At 39.0% G+C, this 27,228-nt stretch overlaps 3 protein-coding genes and 1 long non-coding RNA gene across 7 annotated transcripts; 2 read left to right on the top strand and 2 right to left on the bottom strand.

Annotated features, from left to right (window-relative positions):
- Positions 1-99: 99 nt before the first annotated feature.
- On the bottom strand, positions 100-2,210 carry LOC147850557 (pentatricopeptide repeat-containing protein At1g06140, mitochondrial-like). Of its 3 annotated transcripts, none has more exons than XM_087336105.1 (3): positions 1,709-1,847; positions 1,360-1,601; positions 100-1,225 (listed from the first exon to the last, which is right to left on the bottom strand). In XM_087336105.1, exons 2-3 carry the CDS (start codon positions 1,375-1,377, stop codon positions 146-148), a joined length of 1,098 nt encoding a protein of 365 aa, XP_087192231.1. In that variant the 5' UTR covers positions 1,378-1,601; positions 1,709-1,847; the 3' UTR covers positions 100-145. The 3 variants fall into 3 exon arrangements, with proteins under 3 accessions (XP_087192231.1, XP_087192232.1, XP_087192233.1); XM_087336106.1 differs by having other exon boundaries at positions 100-1,235; XM_087336107.1 differs by having other exon boundaries at positions 100-375; positions 1,360-2,210.
- A 3,787-nt stretch (positions 2,211-5,997) lies between these two features.
- On the top strand, positions 5,998-9,804 carry LOC147850558 (uncharacterized). The gene is made up of 5 exons (XM_087336463.1): positions 5,998-6,266; positions 6,743-6,846; positions 7,397-7,576; positions 7,692-9,355; positions 9,439-9,804. Exons 1-5 carry the CDS (start codon positions 6,010-6,012, stop codon positions 9,613-9,615), a joined length of 2,382 nt encoding a protein of 793 aa, XP_087192589.1. The 5' UTR covers positions 5,998-6,009; the 3' UTR covers positions 9,616-9,804.
- A 1,271-nt stretch (positions 9,805-11,075) lies between these two features.
- Positions 11,076-26,851, bottom strand: LOC147850559 (alpha/beta hydrolase domain-containing protein WAV2-like). Of its 2 annotated transcripts, none has more exons than XM_087336548.1 (7): positions 26,614-26,851; positions 25,110-25,145; positions 24,909-24,987; positions 24,767-24,821; positions 24,569-24,685; positions 11,836-12,000; positions 11,076-11,738 (listed from the first exon to the last, which is right to left on the bottom strand). In XM_087336548.1, the coding sequence occupies exons 1-7, from the start codon at positions 26,849-26,851 to the stop codon at positions 11,487-11,489; spliced, it is 942 nt and encodes a 313-aa protein (XP_087192674.1). In that variant the 3' UTR covers positions 11,076-11,486. The 2 variants fall into 2 exon arrangements, with proteins under 2 accessions (XP_087192674.1, XP_087192675.1); XM_087336549.1 differs by having other exon boundaries at positions 25,110-25,138; positions 26,606-26,735.
- On the top strand, positions 24,956-26,848 carry LOC147850560 (uncharacterized). The gene is made up of 2 exons (XR_015531674.1): positions 24,956-25,138; positions 26,606-26,848. It is a non-coding gene; the product is annotated as an uncharacterized LOC147850560 (long non-coding RNA).
- Positions 26,852-27,228: the final 377 nt, after the last annotated feature.

The raw sequence follows: 27,228 nt of genomic DNA on the forward strand, positions 1-27,228 counted from the left end.
TAATCTTCACATGGATGGAGTTATCCTTATCCAATTCGGGAAAATGAGAGGCCCCTGGCACTTAAGTATAATCCAATGCAACTAACTTGACAATGTCAATGTGGTAGCACAACCCAATCAAACATAAATTGCGTCTTATAATAATTTATGATGTCCTGTCATCAGCCATATACATATTTGATAATAATACATATGATGCAGCATTGTTGGGGTCTAGTTCAACCAGCATCTTTGCTACACGCTGTCCTTGCACCACATTAGTCACATGTTTGAAAAAGCTAAGTAGCATTACAAGTGCAATAACCATAGCTTCGTGTGACAGATAGTTGAGCAGCAGCTCAGCCTCATCGATCTGACCAGCTCTACCAAGCATATCTATTAAACAAAGCATATGTTCATCAACAAGCTTTACGCCACATTCTGTGATCAAAGAAACACATTGCAAACCCTCGGAGACAAGACCAGCATGGCTACAAGCTAGAAGCACGGTAACAAAAGTAACTTTATTTGGTGGGATCTCTTCATATTGCATTAGGTTAAAAAACTGAATAGCTTTCCAACCTTCTCCATCTTGTGCGTATGCAATAATTATAGAAGTCCATAAGATAACATCTCTTTGTGGCGTGTTAAGGAATACATGCAAAGCATCATTGATATCCCCACACTTCCCATACATGTTGATAAGAGTAGACACCATGGCACTATCAAGTGTTAAGTTTTTCTCTACTATACAAGCATACAGAATCCTCCCTGCCTCCAAAGATGCCTTATGCCCACATACAATGAGAATGCTTGTTAAAGTTATCTCATCTGGCACAAAGCCTTCTTGCCACATATCAATAAAAAGTTGAATTGCAATCTCAGTCTCCATGTGATCTGTGCATGCTGTAATCATTGTGTTCCAAGAGACCATAGATCGGTTATAAATTGAATTGAACACCTTCCTCGCATCATGTAGAGTACCACATTTGGCATACATATTAACAAGGGAATTGTGAACTTCAACATCAGATTGACACTTTATGGATTGGATAATGGTAGCATGCAATCGCCGTCCTTCAGTTTGTGCTCCTAGATTGCCTAAAGCATTCAAAAGTATAAGAAAGCTTGCTTTACTTGGCAAAATTCCTTCATGTAGCATTTGACAATAAAGCTGCTGAACTTCTACACATTTTCCACCATTCTTATACGCTGCAAGTAATGCACTCCAAGATACGGTGTTTCTCTGTTGCATACTGTCAAACATATTTGAGACATCATTCAAGCTACCACACTTTCCATACATAGAAACAAGGGCGGTTTCAAGAAAGACATCCAAGTTGAAACCAAAATGTATGATAGTAGCGTGGATAACCTTACCTGATACCAAAATATCATAACCTTCACATGCTGAAAGAAGAGTGCTATAAGTTATTTTGTTTGCTAGAAAACCCTGTTGTGACATATGATGGTAAATTTGTAGGGCATCTTTTCCACATCCATGATCAGCATAGGCAGACACCATGGATGTCAAAAGAACCACATTCTTCTCTTTCATTTTGTCGAAAGTTTCTCGTGCATCTTTCAGACTACCGCATCGCCCATACATGGTAATGATGGAGCTACATACAACAACATCAACATCATCACCACATTCTAATAACAAGGAATGGATTCTTTTGCCATCATCCAGAGAAGAACAAACACGGAAGAGGTTCATGACAGTAACCTTGTTAGGAAAGATCCCATCAAGGAGCATCTGATTGAAGAGATGGATAGAATCATCATAAGCAACACATGAAGAGATCATCATAGTCCATGTGACAACATTTCTAGATGGCATTGCATCAAAGATTCTTCTACAATCATTCATGTGACCGCAATTTTTGAACATGTTGACAAGGGATGATCCAACAACAACATCAGAATCGAAAGAACTGTTTAGAATGATACAATACATTCTCTTGGCATGGTATGTGTAGGTGTGGCATGTGAATGAAGAAATGAGACATACAAAGGTTGCCTTAGAAGGAAGTAATCCTTGAGCCTGTATCTGGTGGAAAGCTTGAAGAGCATCTTCCACTTGTTTTCTCTGAGAGAACTCTTTGATGATATGATTCCATGCAGATATCTCTCTCTCCACCACCATGGGAGGTTAAAGGTATGCCCCCAACAAAACTCTGTAAGGCTTCATGTTTGTATAGAACAGGAACCTTGAACCCATTATGGCATTTGAAACAAACTGTTAAACCGTTAAACCGGGGTTTCGCGGTTTGGTTCGGTTCAAACTGAACCGTTGCCAATTGCTTCTTGTGAAGCATACGGGCTCAGCATTGACCCTAATAATTGGGTTTCAAGGTGCACAAACTTTGAACATGGCACCAAGTTTGTGTGGCACTAAGTAAAATCGGCATATTATACAATGATTTGACTTTTCAACGCAGATTATTGGGGGAGAAACTTTTAGGAAGTTGGCTATTCGGAGGTTTTCGTATCCGATTTGGTCAATCTTTCAAGTCCCCCAAAACCTTAAATGTGCTAGATACATATTATCTTTAAGCAAAGTCACAACTTGAGTTGTGAACTTGGAGGGCACCCCATTTTATCACGTTCCAATTTCTCTACTTTAATATATGGCAATTGGGAAAAAGACTATGTTGACAAGGCATTGAAGTGATAACCTTATCATTGTTGACTAGACTAGTTTTTGTACTAGATAAAAGTGTGGACAATATTTTGATGGAAACTAGGGCCAAACAATCCATTCATCATTTATTTAGCCATATACTCATTCTTCCCATATTGGTTATCACCAATGGTGAGAAGAGTCAATGTTTTAATATGCACAATTTGCTCATCCATTTTTGTGAGAAAAACAATATCTACTTTCTTAGTCCAATGTCTTCATAAACCGATGTCCCTTTGATTTTTCTTTCTTATTTTAATTTATGCTTTATAACCCATTTTTTGCCTGGTGGATGTTATTTTCTTATGAGAATTTCCTAGCGTGCACTTTTTAGGTTTTAGAACTGTTTTTTGCTATTAGGTTACAATCCTTAGGCAAACTACTTAAGGGGGAACACTTGCATTATTCCATGAGGATCATACTTCTTTGGTTCATGATCTTGTGGCTTTATGGAAATAAGAATCCAAGGTACGTTTGATGTAACATACCATAGTGAATAAAGGCTTGCACTCTGGGTTAACTCAATGTACAATGATTATTTCTTTGGTTTAATTCTAGTCCTTCTTATTAGAAAATTCATTGTTTCTTCAAAATAAAGATTGATTTTTTATGATCCTGTAAGATAGTTGTCACTTCCTAAGACAAAGAGAGATTATCAAGCGAGTGAAGCAACCAAAGGAAATTTCCATTCGAAAACACCTCTACAAACTATATGTTTCGAAACCATATAATCATTATTCATGCAATCATTATCAGTAACATGTTACAATTCTTCCCATTTTTTAATGTCTAAGTATATACTATTTGTGATACTTTCACGAGCCATTCTGATCATTCTGTTTTACTTTTATATTGCAATATTTTTCAGGTGAATAAACTTGGGCATTTGAAGGTAGATTGTGAAGATCACACCACCACAAATAGTAACATGTGTTAGCAACTTTTGCACGCATGGGCCCAAATTCCTAATGTATGCCTCACATACACTAGACTAGGTAGTAGGGACAACACATTGCTTTAGAAAACTTTAGATTGGTGGGAGAGAGAAAAAGCCCATTTTCTCCCCGCTTCTAGCCCTCCGAAGCCATGCGTCCTCGCATATCACCCCTTTCATATCAAACCTTGGTCTAGGAATACATCCTTTTTTTTTCTAATCTATATGTTGCTACAATCCCCAGTAAGCAATCAAATCCCCACTCTTCTTTTAATTTATAAGTCATTACTGGGATGTGTCTCTACACACGTGAGTGCGCGTGCATGCATGCGCACACACAATAATGGTTAGTCTTATTTTAGTAGAATGACTTAGACCAATGTGAGTCTTGAGAGGTTAGTTCCAAACCAATTTGTCATACCTTTTAAAGAAACCAATCTTGATGTGTATATCTCAAAATAGTGCATCGGAATATTGTGTCCAATAATGCATGTACAAAAAATAACTCTATTATGTCCTTTTGTGGAGTGTTGAAATAACATATCAACAATCATTTAATTCTTTTATGTGATTGAACTAAAATAATGGTTATATTACATCAAACTTTTGAGCACCCATGAATGCATGGGGAGCCTCGATAATGTGTATGTGTGTGTATATATATATTCGTGGTTCTCATATATTCTTCAATAATCCAAAAAGTATGATGTGGCTTACTGAATTCTACATATATAAGTATGTGATTCCATATAGGAAAACTTGTGATTGAAGTATTTTGTCGATAATCAAACTCTTAAAAAAAAAAAACTCTTCAAGAGTTTTAAAATAGTTTAGAATTAAACAGGAACACACAACAATAGACTTGCAATAATTTGCATAATCTTATCGCCGTGAAAGTCAATATTGTTGGGCAGCAATGAGAGAAGTTGATATTAAAGAATCGTTCCTTCGAGGTACAACAATTACCATTTAAAATAGTATAAATATGAATATGTATATATTCCTTTAACAAGCTTGCTTGCATCAAATGATGCTTTTGGCTTCCTCTAGTAAAAGCCCAATATTTATAACATGCTAATGCCAACATGTTTTGATTACGTATAAGGTCTTATGTCATCAATCTAGTTTATGGGCAACGTCTTAGCCAATTATGACTTCTTGTACCATCGCAAAGTCAGAATGATTGTATGACTTTTCCTCCATACTTTGGCAACTAATTTTCCCCCTTAGATGCTACTAGTCTTTATTGAAATCAAGGGAATTGTGGAAGCAACTTAGAAAATGATGGACTAACTCCTTGGCCAAATGTTTTTGTATACAATGACATGTTTCATAATTCTGGTTGTCAACAGGCTAGCGAATTCATTTCTTGTGAACAAAGATATCATTGTTGATTGACTATAATTGTGTGACCACTTCCACATTTCGTTTTTGAGGGGGACCTAGTCACTCCAACTGTTCACGACAATGGACGTGGCGAGTGTATTGATCACATGCGTATAGTAATTAGGAATGGAGATAAATAAACGAGGAGAATGAAAGGGGGTGGGGGTGGGGGGGGGGGGGGGGGGGCACAAGCAAACAAACCGTCATTGGGTAATGCATTAAGGAATTAGGTTAGTCATTCCATAACCTCAAGGATGTACGATTTGTTAAACCCTAATCTCTCTCTCTCTATATATATATATACAATACACACACACACACACACACATGTATGTATGTATATATATGTGTTATACATACATACATACATACATACATACATACATACATACATATATATATATATACATATGCACATGTATACATATACATATACTGTTATACATACATATATATATATATGTACATATATATGTGTGTGTGTTGTAAGAACGAAGCAATACACAATACATGCAATACATAGAGAACAGTTTGCATAAGCAAAAAAGCAAAAAGCAAAAAGCAAAAGGCAAAAGGCCAAAGGCAAAAAAAGGACAAAAAAGAAGAAGAGAGAAATGCGAATCCGAAGCGGAAATGCCGGAAAAGCTCCAAAGCTGACGTGGCGGATTGGCCATGGCAGGCTGACGTGGCAGGGTGGCGGTTCCGCCCCACAAAAAAAAAAAAAAGAGATAAAAAAAAGTAATAAAAAATAAATAAAAAATAAAAAATAAAAAGAAATAAAGAAAATAGAAAAATAGAGAGGTCTAATTTGTATGTGTATGTACATACTCTGTTTTTTTTTCTTATTGCTTGTTTCTCTCTCTGTCTACATATCCGTCTCTCTGTGTTTCTCTCTGTTTCTCTCTTAAATCTTTCCTTCTTCTTCTTCTTCTTCTTCTTCTTCATTCTTCTTCTTCTTCTTCTTCTTTTTCTGCTTCATTCTTCCACCATGCCACTCAGTTCCACCTCTTCATGCGCATCAGACATGATGGACCTTGAATCACCCATAGATCCCACCAATTTCTCCTCCTCCATCTTCTCCCTACCACCATCTTCTGCTAATCCTGCGCCCGCCCCCCCCTCTACCTCCACACCCTCCCCTTCTCCGCCTCCGTTGCCTCATCATCATTCGGTACCACCCCGGCTTCGCGGCTTGAGATGGCGGGTCATGCTCGGCGTGCTCCCTCCTTGCCCCACCACCATTGATGAGCTTCGCCGCGCTGCTGCAAATGGCCGGAGGAAGTAATGCTACCCATACTTCTAATACTAGTTTCTTTTTAAATCAAATTTTCATTTTCCTTTTTGTGTGCACGGATCTTCATCTTTATATCAATTCACCTCCTGTTTTTTCCCTCCCCCCCCCTCTTCCGGGTGCATGTTTTTATAGTGCATTTTTTCGGTATTAAGGTGTATTGTTTGCAGATCTTTATCTTCTTCTTTTTCAGATCTTTTGTAGTTTTTATAGTTTTGTTTAGGATCCCTAGATAATTTACCTTCTGTTTTGCAAATGGGCGTATGGCATATCCTAATAACAACTCATTTTGTGGTCTTTTTTGCGATTTATTTTTGTATATTGCCATCTGATTAGCTTTTTCTCTACAGAAAATGTCCGGAGGATGTATGCTTATCAAGTTTATCCTCCATGTGATTTCTGTTTCGACATGTTTTTTTTTGTACTTTGCTTCAATTTCTATCTAATTGTGCTCTCTGTATTTTAGATACGCTGAGCATCGAAGGCGCCTGATCATTGATCCTCATCTAATGGAAGATTTGCAGAAGGCTGATAATCTACATGTGGATAATCCATTGTCACAGGATCCAAGTGAGGCTTAGATTCACGTGTCTTTTTAACATTCACTCAATAGTATTGACACAAGGGATACTTTAATTTGCATGGGTTTTTCTGATTCCATTCAATAGGATGATCCGACCAAGGGTTGAATTTATGTAGTGTGTTCACTTTCACTTAGAAGGACCAATGTAAGACTTAAATTGGCATAGTTTTTCCACCTCATTCGATAAAAGATCCACATAAGGCACATATACTTTGCATATGTTATTGAATTTCAGTATAAGAATCCAAGTATGTGCTCAATCTTTGGAAGACCCAGACTGGTGTATGTGAGATTTGAATTTTGCAATGTTTTGTAAATATTTACAATTGGTAAATTATGCATTCAACAAGGCCAGAGATTGACATTTTCTGTATCCACCAACCACAAACGGATGGAGAAATCTATGGCATTGTTGATTCATTAAGGTTATGCACATGTTCATAACAATGCATGTAAATGCCATGGTTTGCAAATATTTAGAAATGGTGAAGGATTCATGCTTTCTTCCTTTTCCTGTTATGTTTATTTGCTTTGCAGAGAGTGTCTGGGGACGTTACTTTGAAAACAACAAGGTTGAGGGGACAATCAACACTGACTTGGCAAGGTTGTATCCAGAAGAACATGGTAGCTTCTTTCAGAGCAAAACATGCCAAGCCTTTCTAAAGAGAGTTCTGCTAGTATGGGCTCTAATTCATCCTCAATATGGTTATCGACAAGGTACTATGGCGTGAACAATGAAGAGCGAATCTTCTCATAAAATTTGCGATTTAGTTGGTATATTCCGTTATGATCAATCTCCATGGAGTTCACACAGTTTTTGGGCTGTTTCTAGGAATGCACGAGTTACTTGCACCTTTGGTTTATGTTCTTCACATGGATGTGGAACTGCTTACTCGAGTAAGAAAGAGGTACAAGGATCCATTTGAAGATAGGTTTGATACTGCACTCGAGGAAAATGCTTCTCATAATACCGAGGTGAGGCAAATGCTGCCCATTTTTGCAGCTCATTCAATTGATTATGCTCATGAAGCTATGTATCATGGAAATGTTAAGGATTGGGCTCAATGTCTTTATCCTGAAGATGCAGCCCTATTAGAACCTGATGATTTCGGTTTTAGTCTTGAAACCATGTTGCGTGGGAGCGATAGCTATGGTGCCGAGGGGGAACTCGGTGATTTGTTGTCTGTTAGGTTTTTGGAACATGATGCATATTGTTTGTTCGATGCCTTGTTGAAAGGGAATGATAGTTCCCTTGTGCTTGCTGATTACTATGTACCTTCAAATGAGGGAAGGTCATGTGGGATGTCACCTATACTAGAAGCTTCTGCTGCCATGTATCAAACACTCTATAGTGTAGACATGCCCCTATACAGTCATCTAGTTGGGCTCGGTGTGGAGCCACAATTTTTTGCATTACGATGGTTCCGTGTGCTTTTTGGGAGAGAGTTTGAGTTGGCCGAATTACTTTTTGTCTGGGATGCAATCTTTGCATTGCCAAGCACAAGCCATGATGACTTTTTGGCTTCTCCAAAGGCTTGGCCAACTCGAAGCTCGTTTGTATCAAATTTCGCTGTTTCAATGCTGCTCCATTTACGATCCGCATTGTTAGCTACTTCTGATGCTGCAAGTTGCCTTCAAAAGGTATTAAGTTTTCCCAAGGATGTGGATATAAGAGGACTGATAGAGAATACCAAGGCTCTCGAACAGTCAAGTTCTGATGTATCTAAGAACACATTGTCCAAGAAGATGCGAGGTTTTACTCAGCAACTCAGCCAAAAGAATCACACTAAGCATAAAAACTGGTCTGATTCGCCATTTCAGCCTCATATCCCAGCTGCCACTAAAGGTTTGCACACAAATTCTCCAAAGGCTGTCAAAAAGTCTGTCCCAGAATCCTACTGGGAAGAGAGATGGATGAACTCCGTGCTCCCAAAAGCATCCTCGTTGGAAGTTCATACCATTGATGGGAAGAATAAACAAGCCGAAGCTCCAAGCAATGGGTTTGTTTCTAGTGTTGTGCAAAACGGTTCAAACCAGAAAGCCAGTCAAGATGATGCTGGAAAGAATACACAAGCTGAAGCTCCAAGCAATTGGTTCAATCCTAGTGTTGAGCAAAACTTGGTAAATGATGTTGGTTCAAATCAGAAACCAACTCAACATGCTTCCAATGACAACATACATCCTAGGACAAGGCGGAAGCTATTTGCAACACCTGATATAGACCCCTTGGGTGTTACTCAAGTAGGCGTTGCAAGGAATGAGATGTGGATATCTGATGGAGAAACCTCCATCTCTGGCGATGATGAAGGCAAAAACATCCTTGCTGAAGATGCAAATGCAATTAGTGGCAGGCAAAACAGTAGAAGATTCTCAACTGATGACCAGACAACGATAAACTCATCTCCTGAGGTGGGGGATCTGTCTTTGTCAATGCAAAAGGACAATCCAGAAGCTGCATTACGGACCCTCGGTCATTCAATGGTTGATAGTATCAAGGTAACGTAGGGACATCTGGATATGTTTATATTAGTTTCAACTCGTAAACCAAGTTGTGTGATTAAGTTTTGTGCTTCCTATAGGTTCTTGAGAATGCCTTAACCCAAAAGGCAAATTTGGGAAGAGAAGGTGCTTCAACTGCTTTTAGAGAGACTGTGGACTCCTTTTCCAAAGCTTTCCTGAGTGGTAAAGGTCACATGGCAGCCTTATCAGCTCTTGGGGAGTTGAGAAAAATAAGTAACATGCTCCTGCAAATGTAAATTGTACAATCAGTAATACTGTGAAATTTTGTACAGGAACGTTAGGATTTAGCTTGTAGGTATATAGATATAGGATGCTTGTAAGCAAGAAGCATGCATCAAATTTGATATTGGTGCGTTCCCTTGGATGAGATCCATCCACACCATCATGTACCAATGGCAATTCTTTTATGACAAAGCTCATTGTTTCTGCATGAAACTTTTATGCCAATTAAATAATGAACTATAAAGCAAACAGAACAGATGGCTAAAGTCTCATCCTGGCTGCAGATATAACAATCTGGGACAAATGGAGTTCCTAAGCTTAGGCTAAGCCATAATCTAGATGCAGTAAGATTTAGTGAATATCTTCCATAAGATGAGCTGGTATAGAATTTGGACTACATGCATAGTGAACCTAAAGAAATACAATCTTCTAACTTCCTGCAACTATTGCAAACTAAACATTTCACTAACGACCAAAGCTTCAGAAACAGAAGCCTCAAATATGTTTGCTGATTTCTCAATTAACTCTTGTATTTCATTGTTCATTAGTTGTATTTGTTTCAGATATCCATCCTAGGTGTGGTAGATAGATATGAAATATCCCTCACATAACGCATGCCTATGATGGTTCAGAGTAGTAATCATGTCAATTGTACCTAGTATATAGAGATTATATATTGCATTTACATCAGTAATAATCACATTATTAGATGTCATGCCCAAATATTTTTTATTTGATGAACAGAAGATTTTGAAAGGCATTCATCTACGAATGATTCAATGTGGACAAATCTTGGACTACTGTAATATTATATACACAAGTAGAGAGCAACCAAAGATAGATATTGACTTCAGTAATAATCACATCATTAGATATCATGCCCATTTTTTATTAGAATAACAGAAGATATTGAAAGGTATTCATCTATGCATGATTCCATTTGGACAAATAATGGAGTAATTTAATATTATAAATATAAGTAAAGAGCAACCAAAAGATAAATATTAACACCAGTATAATAGCAGAATGCCCATTTTTTCAAATGCTAGACATTTTCGATCATCTCCTTTAGTCAAAGGATGACTTGGTAACAAATGTGTGCAATTTGCTGCTATGAAAGTTCATGAAGCATTTGATGGCAATACTACAATGAAGTATAAGGGCAATCAAGCAACCCTTAACATGTTCGAAATGTAAGTGAAAAACATGTAGATTTAGCTAAGACATCAACAGATAAACAGCTCCCAACACAAACCATATTTGTAAAATAAGTAGGCTTTATTTGCAAAAAGAGACTTATGATAATCCAATCCTTGACTGTGATACTTCTTCAGCTTCAGAAGCTGGACAAAGTATCTACAGGTTGGAATTGACTTCACTCGTCTTTAGCTGAAATGTAGAAGAAAGTCAAATGAAGAACCTAAACATTACAAATCGAATCATTTTGATCCTGGTTCTTGAATATAGACTGGGGGCTTGGAACATAGAATAATCTTTATCCATAAATACATAATTGATACATCATTAATCCTTTGTGAGCTAAGAACTTCATATAGGAAAGAGATGTAGAAACTTTGTACTCTCACAGCCATTTGGAGATCCAGCATAACACGAAGCTCCATACATCCATGCTTAATTGCAAAGAACAGATTGTCATTAAAAATCTAGACTATGTGATATTTCATATCTATTCTCCACTCTTACGGGTTGAGGAAAAAGAGTAGGAAAATGCCATTGCTATTCAACTCAGCTGACCTTTGTCGATGTGATTGTTATTCTCAGCAATAAGTTTGACACATTACATATTGATGATATGTCAAGAATATATATCATAACTTTTCTCTGGTAGCTAGCTTGTATAGGGCACAAGTATGAAACTATTCTTTTATTGAGCATCTACCACAGAACCTTCTTCACCATCCACTCTTGGGCTTCCAACATACTTCTCCAAAAATAGCTGGATTGTCCTCCAGTATCGATCTCCACCAGACAACCATGTGTCCATGTGCATTCCAGTTGGGAACTCCACAAATAAACTTCTTGGGTTTGAAGATGACACATCGTATAGCCGCTTCATGTGTATGGGGGGAACCATCTCATCTTGGCTCCCCGATAAAAACAATATGGGTTCAGAAATCTGCAGAATTATATACGTTTCATGCATGAATACACGATGAATTCGTCACTAGCAAGGAATGAACAGAAACGTGGTCGGAATTCCAAAGAAAACATACATCCTTAATAACGTCAATTGTATTCCAAGGCGAGCGCACAAGGAAGTTTAGAACTCGAAGACCCTGGCCACCAGTCCCCCCAATAAACCACTTCAAAATAGGTAGCATAACTCCTGCCATATCCAATATTGAAGTGAATGTATTCTCCAGGATCAATGCTGCAACCTATGCATCATTTCATTGAGATCAAACACACTCACACCCATTCTCTCTTTTCCTCACTCTCTCTCTCTCTCTCAAAGACAAGACAACACTTAAGATGTAATCTCTTGTTTGGTCTTATAGGCCATTTTGGCCTCTTAAAAGACGTTAATATATCTTTCTTTCTTCACTCTCTCTCTCTCTCTCTCTCTCTCTCTCTCTCTCTCTCTCTCTCTCTCTCTCGTAACATCTCATAGTTTGGTCCCTTCTCACATGTGCCAAAAACCAGATTCCCTCATTTCTTTTCTTTTCATCAAATTTACTTTTATATTTACTGTGTAATATTTATTTTATTTTGATTTGTTCTCAAACACGAGACAACACTTAAGATGTAATCTCTTATTTGCTCTTATAGGCCATTTTAGCCTCTTAAAAGACGTTAATATCTCTCTCTCTCATGACTGCCGCCACGTCACTTCCAATGATACCATAGCCGACCACCTGCCACCTGTAATCGTTGTGTGCGTTCACTCCATGCGTGCTCTGTTGCGTTTCCTCTCTATGAAAAAAGACGCACTTAAGGCCGAAATAGAGAAACTTAAAGTAGAAAACACTAACCTTAAGAAACAACTTAATGGCATAGAGGATATAAAGGATGAGATTAAAAAAGTTAAAGAGGAAGTTAAAAACGACATGGTGTTACCTAAAACGGGTTGGGTAGACGTAGTAAACGGAACATTAAAAAAGAAATAAAAGATAAAAATATTGTTAACACTACCCTTGAGGAAGAGAAAATGTGTCAAGGCTGACGCTTAAATGTACGTGTCACTGGACTCAAGGAAAGTGCATCCCCCAACGAAGATGCACAAACACTTAGGAAAATGTTAGGGTACACAAAGGCCCCACCAATCACGAAAACTTGGAGGGTCAGACGTGACACAACTAGAAAGAGACCCTTAGTCTTTACTTTAAAGACTTGAAATCAAGAATCACATTTTTTAAGAAGAGACTAATTCTTCGAGATTTAGGCGGGGAACTTATCTACGTAGATGAAGACCTCACCAAGATCCAAATTGAGCACCGCAAAAGTTGTATGCCATGAGTCATATACAAGCTCGTAAAGAAGGGCATCACGCCTTTTACTGAGACGAACAAGTGATAATAAATTATCGCTTTACCAACTACCAGCGTGGTTGACTAGAGTTGGTGGTGTTGATTTTAACGCAAAGTATAAAAAGCTTCACTTGCTTTCCATGTTGTCATTCATTACAAAAATCAAGCTTTGTACCTTTAGCATCAAGCTTATTTAGACTACACACCTTAGTGAGACCCTTTTGGCTCATAAGGCCAAGTCTCTTATGCCACAACTCCATATGGGACTGAACTTTAGCCAAAGCAATAAATTTGCCCGATATAGCAAATTTCCATGTAAGCAATAAAGGGTTCCCTTCTTTGTGCCTTTCACAATCAACCTTGAACCTTTTGTCATTTTCCATGATCCTCTCTCAAAGAGAATGCTATAACCATGCATATCCATTTGACCCACAGAAAGCAGCCTCTTCTTGATCCTTGGTACATAACACACATTATGCAAAACCAGGTCATCAGAGTTGTTGTTTGTAGAAAAATGGCCAGTGCCAATACCATCAATGGAACATACATGATTGTTTCCAAGGTATACATGGCCATGGCTACCTACAGTAAAAGTAGAAAAAGACTCCTTGACAGGAGTCACATAAAATGAAGCACCAGAGTCAACTATCCATGTTTGGGCCAATGCATCATTGACAGTCAACAAAGCATCACTAAGATCATTCTTAGTGATACACACATGTCTTGTGAATGAATATTTAGAGAGGCATCGTATGCATAAGTATCATAAGCTAAAAAAGTAGCACATAAAATGTCCTCAACATAAATATGTAGAGAGCCATATGACCACATTAGAGGCCAAATTGGCCTTCTCTTTGTCTTTTTGGCTGTCATGTGCATTAGTCCTATCCTTTTTCTTGTGGCCTTTTCTGCCACACTGATAGCATGTTACATCATTGCTTTTAATTTTGTTGTTGTTTTCCCTTTCCTTGCTTTTACTTTTGTTATTGTGTGCATAGTTAGTTCTCTTATCTGTCCTACCTCTAACCATGTTGGCTAAGCTGCCACCTTCTCCACTTGCTTTTCTCCTTATCTCTTCATTGTATATGGAGCCCCTAACACTATCAAAGGTCAAGTTGGGGCTATTAGACAATGTGACTACCAATGTCTCCCATCAGTCAGGTAGTGTCATTAGCAGGAAAATGGCTTTGAGCTTGTTATCAAAGGGAGCCATTCCTGAGTCCAACAAATGTGATAACGTACCTATAAACAAGGACAAGTATTCAGGTGCACTCTTGGACTCATCCAATTGCATGCCAACAAGTTTTCACATTAGGTGTACTTGATTATCAGGCTTACTGTTTTCATATGTAGCCTTCAGCTTTGCCAATACTTTAGAAACAGATACCAACCCTTTGATATCTACCAAAATCTCATAAGAAACAACCATCTTAATATATATGACAGCCTTTTTGTTTAAAATTCGCCTTGCATCTTCTGACATGTTCTTTGGTTTTTCTGCCTCCGATGCCCTGTCACGGTCCTTCAAAAATAGAATTCCTTGTATTCTCTCCTTTCACTAGTCGAAACCTATTCCCTCACATCGTCGAATCTCAAAAAGATTCTTTACATCTGAGGAGGATGATGTCATAGCTACACAATAAAGAGGTCTGAACACTTTTTCTTTGTTGTACAACACCTACGCAAAAAATATGAAACCCTACACCTGCTCTGATATCAGTTGTAAGGGTTAGGAATGATATCAATAAGGCTGAGGAATACTCAAGATTCACCCTCGTATAGGCTCTTTAGATGCAACAGTGGAGCTATGGTAGAAAAGATAGAGATCGCGCACTAGTTGGGGGAGGTAAAATCAACGCCACCAACTGTAGTCAACCACGCCATCAGTTGGTAGAGCAATCATTTATTATCACTTGTCCATCTCGGTAAAAGGCGTAATGTCCTTTACGAACTTGTATATGACTCATGGCATACAACTTTTGCGGTGCTCAATTTGGATCTTGGTGAGGTCTTTATCTAGGTAGATAGGGTCCCCACCTAATTCTCGAAGAATTAGTCTCTTCTTAAAAAATGTGATTCTTGATTTCAAGTCTTTAAACTGAAGGACTAAGGCTCTCTTTTTAGTTGTCTCACGTCTAACCCTCCAAATTTTGGTGATTGGTGGGGCCTCTGTGTACTGTAACATTTTCTCAAGTGTTTATGCATCTTCCTCGGGGGATGCACCTTCCTTGAGTCCAATGAGACGTACATTTAAGCATCAACCTTGACGCATTTTTCTCTTCCTCAAGGGTAGTGTTAACAATATTTTTATCTTTTATTTCTTTTTTAATGTTTCGTTTTACTACATCTACTCAACCCGTTTTAGGTAACTCCATGTCGTTTTTAACTTCTTCTATAACTTTTTTAATCTCTTCCTTTATATGCTCTATGTAGGATATTTCACCGTCTTCCCTAGATACCTCGAGGCCATTAAGTTGTTTCTTAAACATCAACTTTAAGTTTTTTTATTTCAGTCCTAAGTGCATCTTTTCCTCTCTATCTTTTCTCCTATTGGATTTAGCTTCTTTTGTCCATTTTCTCATATCATTCACTAGATTTACTAAACGATTAAACCTATCTAAAATGTCTTCTTTACTTATAACCTCATATTGTATCTCCTTATGTTCTTTAGTTCGTTTAGACGTCATGTTGGTGTCAATAATAATAAAAAGATAAAATAAAAGGGTGGAAGACTTAGTCGAGCCTGTGGACATCACATTCACTTTGGCATTTCGTTGGTTCGCACGTAGCATGGGACGAGCACGCTGAAAGAACCCACCAAAGAAGTCGCACATGCAAAGTGAAACATAAAGAGAGAGAGAGAGAGAGAGAGATTAACATCTTCTAACGTCACTCGGCCGACTCTTGACTCTCTCTTAGCCGATGCTCGGCTCTCAGCCGTCATTTGGCCGACTCTTAGCCACACTCTTGGCCGGTTTGGCCGCTGCTATTCGGCGGTCTCAGCCGGCTCTCTATTTGGCCGTGACTTTCCGACCACATGCTGGACTTCGGCCGTTGTCCGGTCGTGGCTCGGCTTCTTGGCCGATTCTCTGCTTCTCGGTCGCTTTCTTGGGCGTAGTTGGGCTGACTCTCAGCTTCTCGGCCGTGGTTGGGCCGAATCTCGGCTTCTTGGCTGCTTTCTCGGCCGTGGTTGGGCCGACTCTCGGCTTCTCGGCCATCACTCAACTATCGGCCATCACTCGGTCGAGCATGTGTGAACATCTACCTCACTTCGGTGAAGTCACATGCATTTCATCGATTTATGTTGTACGTAGCACGCGACACGTGCGAGAGAGCACTCCAAAAGATGCACAACCCAACCAAAGAAACGCCGCAAAGGAACGAACTCCACCAAGGTTGCACTTGCAACAGTAAGGGGATAAAAAGAAGAGTAGAGGAAACAAGAAGAGTGGAGGAAACTTTTACTCTGGTATGTCTCGTAAGTCTTGCGTACTTGATCTTGTTCATTCTTATGTGTGTAGCATGCCCACCAAATCTTCCCAAAATTATTTTAAATTTTAAAATTTTTCCCAAAATATGAGAAGAAGGCACGAAAATGAAAAGATTATTTAAGAACAAATTTGTTTACATTTTTTAAAAAAAATTTGAATTTAAAAAAATAATAATAATAAACTGTTTAAACCGCGGTTTCTAACTGTTGAGACCGAACAGAACCGTTAAAAAAAACCTGAACCTGAACCGAACCGTTTAAACCGTTAAGCCGAGCTGAGAAATAAACTTGATGCCATGTCCATTAAAGGCCTCTTCATGGGATATTGTGAATCTGACGAAATGGGCTACAAGATTTGGATACCCCAGCTCAAGAAGGTTATACGCAGCCGGGATGTTGTTTTCAATGAGGCAAGGCTGCCTCAAAGGATGACCATAAAAGGGTTAGATTTCAGCATGACCAGCCACCTATTAGACTCAGTTTTAACCATCAGGATGCACCACAAAGGACTGAAAATAATGATCATCCACTGGTTTTGGAGCCAGAAGATGTTGGACAGCAAGATGAGGATCCTAAGAGGAATATGAACCACATAATAATGCTGAAAATAATGGACAGCAGCCTAATAATGATGATTTACATAACCACCCGATGCAGACCCATTGCCTAAGAATGTGGAATATTGGGTGAGATGTTCTACTCATATTAAACGAAATGTGAGTAGATTTGATCCCTCGTTGCACTACATTATGTTGACTGATGAGGGAGAACCTCTTACATATAAAGAGGAAAAGGCATGTGAGAACAGCAATAAGTGGAAGCTTGCTTTGCAAGAAGAGATTAAGGCTTTGCATTCAAATAATTCTTGGGACTTGGTTGAACTGCCCAAAGGAAGGAAAGCTATTCCTAACAAATGGGTATATAAAATCAAGACTGTTGATGACAAACCGAAGTATAAAGCAAGGCTGGTTGCAAAAGGATATGCTGAAACTAGTTTTCTCGTGGTAAAAATGACCACTTTGCGAGTGAAGGGCAGCACGAGGATTAGGGTTTTAGGTCAACCAGAGAGAGAGAGATGCACGTTGTCTTGGGTACAAAGAGTGTACGACATTTTTTGGTTTTTAGATTTTTAGATATATATATGTATATACAAGCCAAAATGTGTTACGAGTGCGTTCACACTCGTGCACTAATAAAAGGCACGATGGCCCTTTTTTCCTAACAACCTTCCACCTAAAGGCAATGTGCCATGAGGAGAAAAAAAAAAAAAAGTCAGTTAAGTCCAAGTATGTACAAAACTGAACTACATACATCTATCCAACTCCCATCATCTGTCGGCAATGAGCAAATCACTCAGCTGGAAGACCCTTCATGAGAAGATCTGCAAGATTATCATTTGTATGTACTTTGACAAGCTCAATGTTCTTGTTTTCGAGTACATCTCTAATGAAATGATAGTTCACATGTATGTGCTTCGTCTTTGCATGAAAGACAGAATTCCGCACTAGCATGTTAACACTCTGACTGTCACAATGAAGAATAGGTAACTCTGTAATGCCAAGATCTCTCATTAGATATGAAAGACATAAAGCCTCCTTGCATGCCTCAGTGGCAGCAACATACTCTGACTCTGTAGTAGACAATGCAACACACTTCTGTAGCCTGGAGATCCAAGAGACCGTTCCTCCTGTGAAAGTAAACACATACCCAGAAGTAGACTTTCTGCAGTCCCCGTGACCAGTATAGTCCACATCCGTAAAACCAACGATAGATGCCTTCTGCTTTCCGAAGCAAATGCACGAGTCCTTTGTGCCTTTGAGGTATCTCATAATACCTTTCACCACTTCCCAATGCTTTTTGCCGGGATTTGCCATGTACCTACTAACCACTCCCATTGCAAAAGCAATATCAGGGCGTGCAGCAACCATTGCATACATCAAACTGCCAATAATTGAAGCATATGGAACCTTAGCCATTTCAGCCTTCTCATCAACAGATGTAGGGTTGTCTTCTGCACTGAGTTTCAAATATGGAGGCAATGGAACCCCAACTGTTTTCCCCCCCTCCTTATTGAAACACTGCAAAACCTTAGAGATATACTCCTACTGAGATAGAAAGAGTACCCCTTTCGACCGGTTTCAGAGTATTTGCATGCCAAGGATGTGATTTGCATCACCAAGATCCTTCATATCAAAGCTGCCATGAAGGCTTTGCTTCAATGAATCCAAGGCATGAATATCCTTGCCAACAATCAACATATCATCAACATACAAAACCAAGATAATCAGGCTGTCATCTCCTGCCTTCTTGGTGTACAAGCTTCTACGAAAACCTTGAGACTGCATAAATGTATCAAATTTATGATACCATTCTCTTGGTGCTTGTTTCAACCCATACAAACTCCTTTTGAGCTTACAAACTATCTTCTCTTTGCCTTTACCCACAAAACCTTCAGGCTGCTGCATATATATGTCTTCATGCAGATCGTCATGTAAAAACACGGTCTTCACATCCATCTGTATGAGCTCCATATCTTCAGCTGCAACTAGGCCCAAAATGATTCTTAGTGTAGTCATCTTGACTACAGAAGAGAAGATCTCATCAAAATCAACTCCATATTCCTGCTTGTATCCTTTTGCAACCAATCTTGCTTTCTACTCTGGCAAGGAATCAGAAATGACCTTCATTTTATAAACCCATTTGCATGGAAGTGTTTTCTGCCCTTTAGGCAACTGCACCAAATCCCAAGTGTCATTTTTCTCAAGAGATTCCATCTCTGACAACATGGCTTTAAACCATTTTTTATTGTCCTGTCTGTCCATTGCTTCCTTGAAGCAAGACGGTTCGCCACAATCAGTCACCATGACATAATCAGCCACATTGTTTGCATCAGGAACAAATCTGTGACGCTGTCTAGTAACTCTAGACGACCTCCTAACCCAATGCTCATTGTTTGGCAGCTGTTGAGCCTGCAAATCATCATTTTCAACTTGCTGTCCAGGCATTTCAGCCTGCAAATCAGCATTAACAGCTTGCTGTTCAAGCCGTTCCTGCACATTTGGTGGCTCATCATTATGGGCAAAGGTTGGCTGGTCATTTCCAGCCTCATTTTCTGCATTTGCAGGTAAGTTTACAGCAGGTGTTTGCTGCTGTACAGCGGGCACATTTTTCTGTCTAAAAGGTATTTTTTCTCAGAATACAACCCTACGTACTTCCTCGGTCTTTTTGGGTTGTTTATGCATGTGATTTTCCCAGAAGATAACATCATTGCTGCGTACTATTTGTCTTGGGATCCCACAATCTATACCCCATTTCACCCTCATCACCATATCCTAGGAAAATACATTTGCAGGACTTTGGCTCAAGTTTGTTGCATTCTTCTTTACGAATTGCACAAAAGCCTCACAGCCAAACACTCTCAAGTGAGCATATGACGGTGGCTTGCCTGACCACGCTTCTTGGGGTATTCCCCCTCCCAAAGACCTGTTAGGTGACCGATTAATCAAGTGAACAGCTGTCATAACAGCCTCTGCCCAAAAACCATGGGGTAAAGCAGCATGCAACAGCATCGTACGGACCCTATCTTGAATAGTCTGATTCATACGCTCTGCAACTCCATTTTGCGGTGGATTATAAGGAGCAGTGAGTTCCCTCTTTATCCCTTTGCTGTCACAAAGTGCTTGAAAGGCCTTGGACACATATTCCCCACCATTGTCAGAGCGAAGACAGTTACGTGTCTTATCAATTTGATTCTCAATTATTGCTAAGAATGTTTGAAACTTGTCGAGTACATCATCCTTGCTACGAATAGGGTAAACCAATACTTTCCGTGTAGCATCATCGACACAAGTGACTAAGTATTTCTTTCCCCCTAATGATAGGCCTGGCATCTAACATACATCTGAATGTACTAACTCAAGCGGGGAAGGCTTCAGCGAAAGAGACTTTTTATGAGATGTTTGTACATGTTTACCATAAATGCAATGATCACAATGCTCAAAATCAGCATAACGAAGACAAGGCAAGTAACCCAAACGAGAGAGTACTTTCATACCAGTTTCACTCATGTGTCCCAACCGGCCATGCCACAAAGAAACACTTGGCTACTCGGTTATGGCAACAACATGGTCACTCACACTAGATACATGAAGAGGATACAAAGTATCAGTTTTACTACCCTTGGCAATAACTCTAGATCGCTTACAAATGTTCCAGTTCCCATCACCAAAGGTGGTGTGAAATCCATCATCATCTAGTTGTCCTGTGCTAATCAAGCTCTTCTTGAGCTGAAGTATGCATGCCATACATGCTGAAGTGTGAAAGCAGAACCATGCTGAAACTGTAATTGCACAGTGTCAATACCTGCAATTTCACATGCATGGTTGTCCCCAACATGGACAACACCATGTCGACCCCTTGTGTAATCTAAAAACCACACACGATGAGGGGTGACATGAAAAGAAGCACCGGAATCGAGTATCCAAGTGTGCATGTCACCATCCGTATCTGCAAGTAAAGCATGTTCTCTATGGCATGAAGAGACAAAGAGTACATCATTTCCACTATCATTGTAATGAGTGACTACATTCACCTCTTCAATTTTAGCATTGCTTTTCCTCGGTTGAATGTCTGTCTTCTCTTCTATGCAATCATCTATCTTCTTGCCCTTTCCTTTCTCTTTCTTCCATTTGAAACAATCATGTTTAAAGTGACCCTTTTTGCCACAATGATGGCATTCTACATCTTTACCACGTGATTTCTACGGCCATAACTATCAAATTTGCCTCTCTGTTGCGACCTACCCCTAGTATGCAACGCACTAGAGGACTTATTGGATGCATTGTTCTGCCTATTCATCTCTTCCATGAGTAGAGAACTCTCTACACTGGCATAAAGAAGCATCACATTTGAATTGCTCATAGCACTCTTGAAAGTATCCCAACTTTCTGGCAGGGTGCAAAGTAAAAACGTGGCCTTAAACTCATCATCAATGATGAATTTCAAGGCAACCAACTAGCTGAAAATGGAATTGAACTCTCAAGTGAGTTGACATGGGTGTGCCCTCTATCATGCGCAAATCCATAAGTTTCTTAAGCCAATAAACTTTACTAGCTGCCATCTTTTGGGCATACAGTTCCTCTAAATGTGCATACAGAATAGGAAAAATCCAAACCTTCAATATTAAACAGCAAGGCATCAAAAATTGACAACTCAATAGTCGAGCGTGCAAGCTCGTTCAACTCTTGCCAATCATCTTGGTCTATATCCGTGTTTTGCAAGAAGAGATTAGGGCTTTGCATTCAAATAATTCTTGAGACTTGGTTGAGCTGCCCAAAGGAAGGAAAGCTATTCCTAACAAATGGGTATATAAAATCAAGACTGTTGATGACAAACCAAAGTATAAAGCAAGGCTGCTTGCAAAAGGATATGCTCAAGCTAAGGGCATAAATTTCCAAGAAGTGTTTTCTCCTATGGTAAAATGACCACTTTGCGAGTGTTATTTGCTATAGTGGCTGCACTTGATTTGGAATTAGACCAAATGGATTTACATACAGCTTTTTTGCATGGTGACATTGATGAAGAGCTTTACATGAAACAGCCCAAGGACTTTGTTATTCCTGGAAAGGAACATTTGGTATGTAAGCGCAATAGAAGCTTGTATGGGCTGAAACAAGCTTCTAGACAATGGTACAAAAAGTTTGATGCTTTTATACTCAAACATGGGTACAAAAAAAGCCATGTTGATCACTATTTGTACACTAAAAGAGATGAAAATGGCAGCCCAATCATTCTTGTACTATATGTAGATGATATGCTTATTGCTGCCAAGAAAAGGAGCATTGTTGATGTCATTAAAAAGCAGTTGAAATCGCCATTTTCAATGAAAGACCTTGGGGGAACTGAACATGTACTTGGAGTAAGAATTAGGAGACAAAGAGAGCAGCACACATTGTATTTATCTCAGGAAAAATACATTGATAAGGTGTTGGACAGATTTCGTATGGCTGATGCAAAGCCTCTTAGAGTGCCATTACAGCCATATGATATAATCTCTAAGACACAAGAAGCAATCAATGACATGCAAGTTGTACCTTATGCTTCAGCTTGTGGTTCACTTATGTATGCTATGGTTGTTACTAGACCTGATATTGCCTATGCACTGGGAGTTGTAAGCCGATTCATGGCTAATCCGGGCAAGGCACATTGGAATGTAGTGAAGTCTATTATGAGGTACTTAAAATGGACTAATAATAAATGCCTCTGTTATGGAAAAGACCCATTAGAGCTAAAGGGTTTCTGTGACTCTGACATGGCAGGTGATGTGGATACACAGAAATCCACAAGTGTCTATGTATTCACACTTGCAGGTGGTGCTATATCATGGTGCAGTAGGCTGCAAAAGGTTGTTGCTTTGTCCACTACCGAGGCTGAATATATTTCAGTCATTGAGGCTTCCAAGGAAGCAATATGGTTAGCACGTTTTTGCAGTGAGTTTGGTTTGCCTGAAAAGGCACCTATGCTTGGTTGTGATAGCCAGAGTGCCGTCTGTTTGACAAAGAACGCTATGTTTCATGCACCAACAAAACATATTGATGTACAACATCACTTCATTCGAGAAGTGCTTGAGGATGGCCTTATCACATTGATAAAGGTCCACACATCACAGAACCCTACAAATGTACTCACCAAGTGCTTATTCAAAGCACAACATCAGATATGTATACAAATGGTGGGAGTTACATAGCTTAAATGTGTCATTTATGCCTTTAAGTGGGAGGTTGTTGGGGTAAAGGCCCTAAATGACCCCCTTATAGTGTATACATGTGTATAGGCCTATTTATAAAGGCCAAAAGTCACTTATCACTTTTCAATGTGAACTTGGCCAACCCTAAATGGGTCATACAAAACATAAGTTAAGAACTTTTGGGTCTTACATCAAAGGTGAGCTCTTGAAACTGCCTCTCTCTCTCTCTCTATCTTTTCAGCCATTGCTCTACTCCTGAGTGTTCCTCAGCCCTCTTGAGATCATTTCTGACCCTTTCATATTTTTCTTTAGTTATTTCTTTATTCTCATTAATATTTCGCATGAACAGTTTTACATGTTTTCCGGGTCTCATAAGTTGTTTGGTCTTTCAAAGATGCTAATTTGTAGTTCTTCTTCTATCTATGGCCTAATCAAAAAAATCCAGCCAATACAAAGTAATGCCATCCAGCAAACCAACAGAAAGTAATGAATGTAGTAATTTCTTTTATCTATAGAAATGAAAAGGGAGACGAGAGATTCGAAATTCTTGGAGTGATCGAAAGGTCTATATCCTTCAAATATGGGAAGGTGTTGGATGATATAGACCTAATGAAATCGTATTTACATGCGCATACTTCTGGAATTATGCTTAAAATCTCCTTGCCGGTGTGAAGGCAATATGATGTCAATGCAGATTTGCTCAATTTTTGGTAAATACACCCAATCATGCATATAAATCAACCTAACCTTTTACATGGTTTAACCTATAAAAAGACTCCAAATTGCAACTTGTACTATACCCATCCAAAATGACTACAATATCAGGCCATTGTGTCAATATTGTTAAACATCATAACTATCACTATAATGCCAATTATCACAATATTCTAATATCAAGATATTCTAAGAAGTTGGCTTCAAGATCCAGCTTTAGAGAGGATATCATGTACTTAGAGAGTCCTAATACTTCCACATTCATTGCATGACCTCTTCATGCAACCTAAATGATTAGCATTATTTCTTTGTTTCTACGTAAGTAACCTATTTTCAAGTGAAACCAATTATCAACCCTCTAAATAATAGAATCAAGGTCTCACGGGACCATCATTTAAGTTAAAATAGTTGCATTCAGTGAGCCACAAGATCCTCAAAACTAGCAAACCATCAAGTTAGTGCCTGACATTGTTCTATTGCTCAAGCTAAAGAAAGAAAAGAAAAGAAAAGATCCATAACTGATGGCTGACCTTTCCAGGATTATTTTTCACAAGTGCAGCTCCAACTGCCCCACCAAGTGACCTTCCGAATACAACCAACTTGGTAGTATCAATGTCAGTTCTTTGCAGTAGGTGGTCCAATGCAGCCTAGTTAAAGTAAACAATTTAAAATAAACAAAAGCCTAAAAAACGAGTTTCAAATGTCTTCCAAGTTTTATAACCTCTTACTTGTGCATCTTTTATCAAACCATGTTGAGATGGATAACCATCACTTGCACCATACCTGTACCAGGACAGCAATGTTACAGTTGAATCGATAATAACTTAAAAATAGATGATAATTAAATATGTAAGGTAATGCCCCATGTACCCTCTATAAGAAAGCATGAAGACGTTACACTGCAGGTTTTGCATCAAATAAGCAATAAACTCAAGCCTATGAGCAATATCTGGATTTTGTTTTATATGAGAGAACAGTATGCACATTTCATATGAATCATGGATCATAAAACTGTTTGCGTCTACTCAATACTCTATAAATGCTTAGAGATTGCTATAAATGGTAGGATACTTCCAGCATTTTCCTGGAAAAAAAGGACAGTTGGACCTGCACAGAATATCAAATTAATAGCATTAGGAGAATAGAAAAAAATTGTGATTTTGTAGTAATGAGGAGCATCAATATACATAGCACAATCCTAAATATTGTGTATAAAGATGATCCACACAAGTCTGGAAATGGTGGATTCCTGTAGAATCCCAGGAAAGTGTAATTGAACAGCCACATACTTGTCAGTTCAGTTATGACGACTTACTCACAGGGGGTTCTAATGCATAGACATTCGTTACCACATCGTGGGATATTTCCATAGGAGTTTGCCAACCCATTTTTCATAACAACATTCTATCTATTCTTCCTTTGTCACATTCCATTATAGAATATTTCCATAAGATTTCAAAATCCTGGGAAATCCATAGGATAGAACTGACCATAATGCTGAAGGCATTCAGCAATCAGTAAAATACATGCATATTCAGAGGTTCCAAATTTGCCAGATCACCAATCAGAAAACAAGAGATGCATCCCACGATGACTGTGGCCTTTCTGTTAGTTTGGATACAGAGCATAAGCTCCTCTATAACTGCTCCTGGCCAACCTTTGTATAAACATGAAGATTAACAAATTGAGCAAATGATTTTACTTCATGCTAAGAATCAATGACTATGAAAGGATGATGTGGGTATCATTGCTGAATGAGAAAGTTCAGGCTCTGGCTAGTTCAGAAAGTACAAACAAATGGTGGGAAAAGTTCATAAAGTTTAGATACTCCAGAAAAGACCATGCCGATATTCCAAGGAAAGATTTTGCTGCAAGTCTCCATAGGTATGAAACTTTCTTTCACTCATTTTTTATCCTTTGGGGGTGTTCAGCTTGTGCATGTGGCAGATGCAGCTAGGAAAAGATTGATGCTGAGTGTGCACTCTGGGACTTATGTTCACTAGATTCAGCATGGAGTGTAAATCCTACTGACTTTAAAGTCGACATGTGAAGAGGAAGACCAAGAATATGGCCTGGTCATTCACCATGAAAACGAAAACCCTCATTTCTATCACCTCATAATAAGTAGCCTTCAGTACATATGTGAGGTGTGGATAAGATGTAATGAATGAAAGTAGAGGAAAATAGCAAATGGTTGTCCTTGCTTCCCGAGTCTTCCATGCTCAGGTATGAGCCTGCACTGCTTCTGTAGCTTAGAGATGATTCTTACTTCCACCCTTTCAGTGTGAATACAAGTCTGGTGTGAAACATCGTGTGTGCCTATCACATTGGCATCATCTCACTTAAAGATGGTAATTTGAAAACCCTAAAAATATATGAGGGGAGTCGGTCCTCCCTGTGAGTACTAGTGGGTGTACGTGTATGTACATCTACAAGTGCCTATACAGAATTACTGGTTATGAGAGCAGGCCTTAAGTTTTAACATAAATTAAAACTAATCATATAACTGAGAAAATAAAGAAATAATAATAATTTAAGTTTTTACCAAATCGAAAGACAGAATGGAGATCCAGACCTGTGCAATTAGGGTTAAGCTTGACGAACCAGCAATGCAAGCGAACGCGGTCAGAAGCCGTGAGCCATACGTCTTCATAGATTAGTCGGAGTCGATCGGGGGTGATTGTGTAGCTTCTGCTGAGGCCAGGAACGACAGGAACATACACAAGTTTCTCTTGAAATGCGACCAAGAGAAGGAGGCATGTGCAGGTGAGGCCCCCTATCCCGTAAAGGACAACTTCATAGAAGCTAACCATCTGAAGAGGAAGAAGGAGACAGAGAAGCTTCGGCTATGGCGTGTAGAAACAGAGAGAGCTCTGGCTTCTTCTGCGTATTATTCCAGTTTTTGTAAATTCAGTAAAAATGCCCCTCCAGTCTTCTCTGCTTTTGTTAATTCGGGAAATGCCATTATTCATGCTTCAATCCTCATTTTCATCGATATATGTACATGCATACATACATAACATAATCATACATGCATCTATCCACGCGGTCTAATTGCTACCAAATATTAAAGAGGGAAAGCGAGGGAATTGTGGGCACGGACAGTGCTTGTCGCTTCATCATTTCTGAAATTAGAGATTGAGATGTTTGGACAAATTTTCAAATCAGAGATTTTCTGACATTCTGTTCT

Source organism: Azolla caroliniana, unplaced genomic scaffold (genome assembly GCF_043228905.1).
Source record: "Azolla caroliniana isolate FFs.n. ecotype wild unplaced genomic scaffold, voAzoCaro1.0.p SCAF_21, whole genome shotgun sequence".
Lineage (NCBI taxonomy): Eukaryota > Viridiplantae > Streptophyta > Polypodiopsida > Salviniales > Salviniaceae > Azolla > Azolla caroliniana.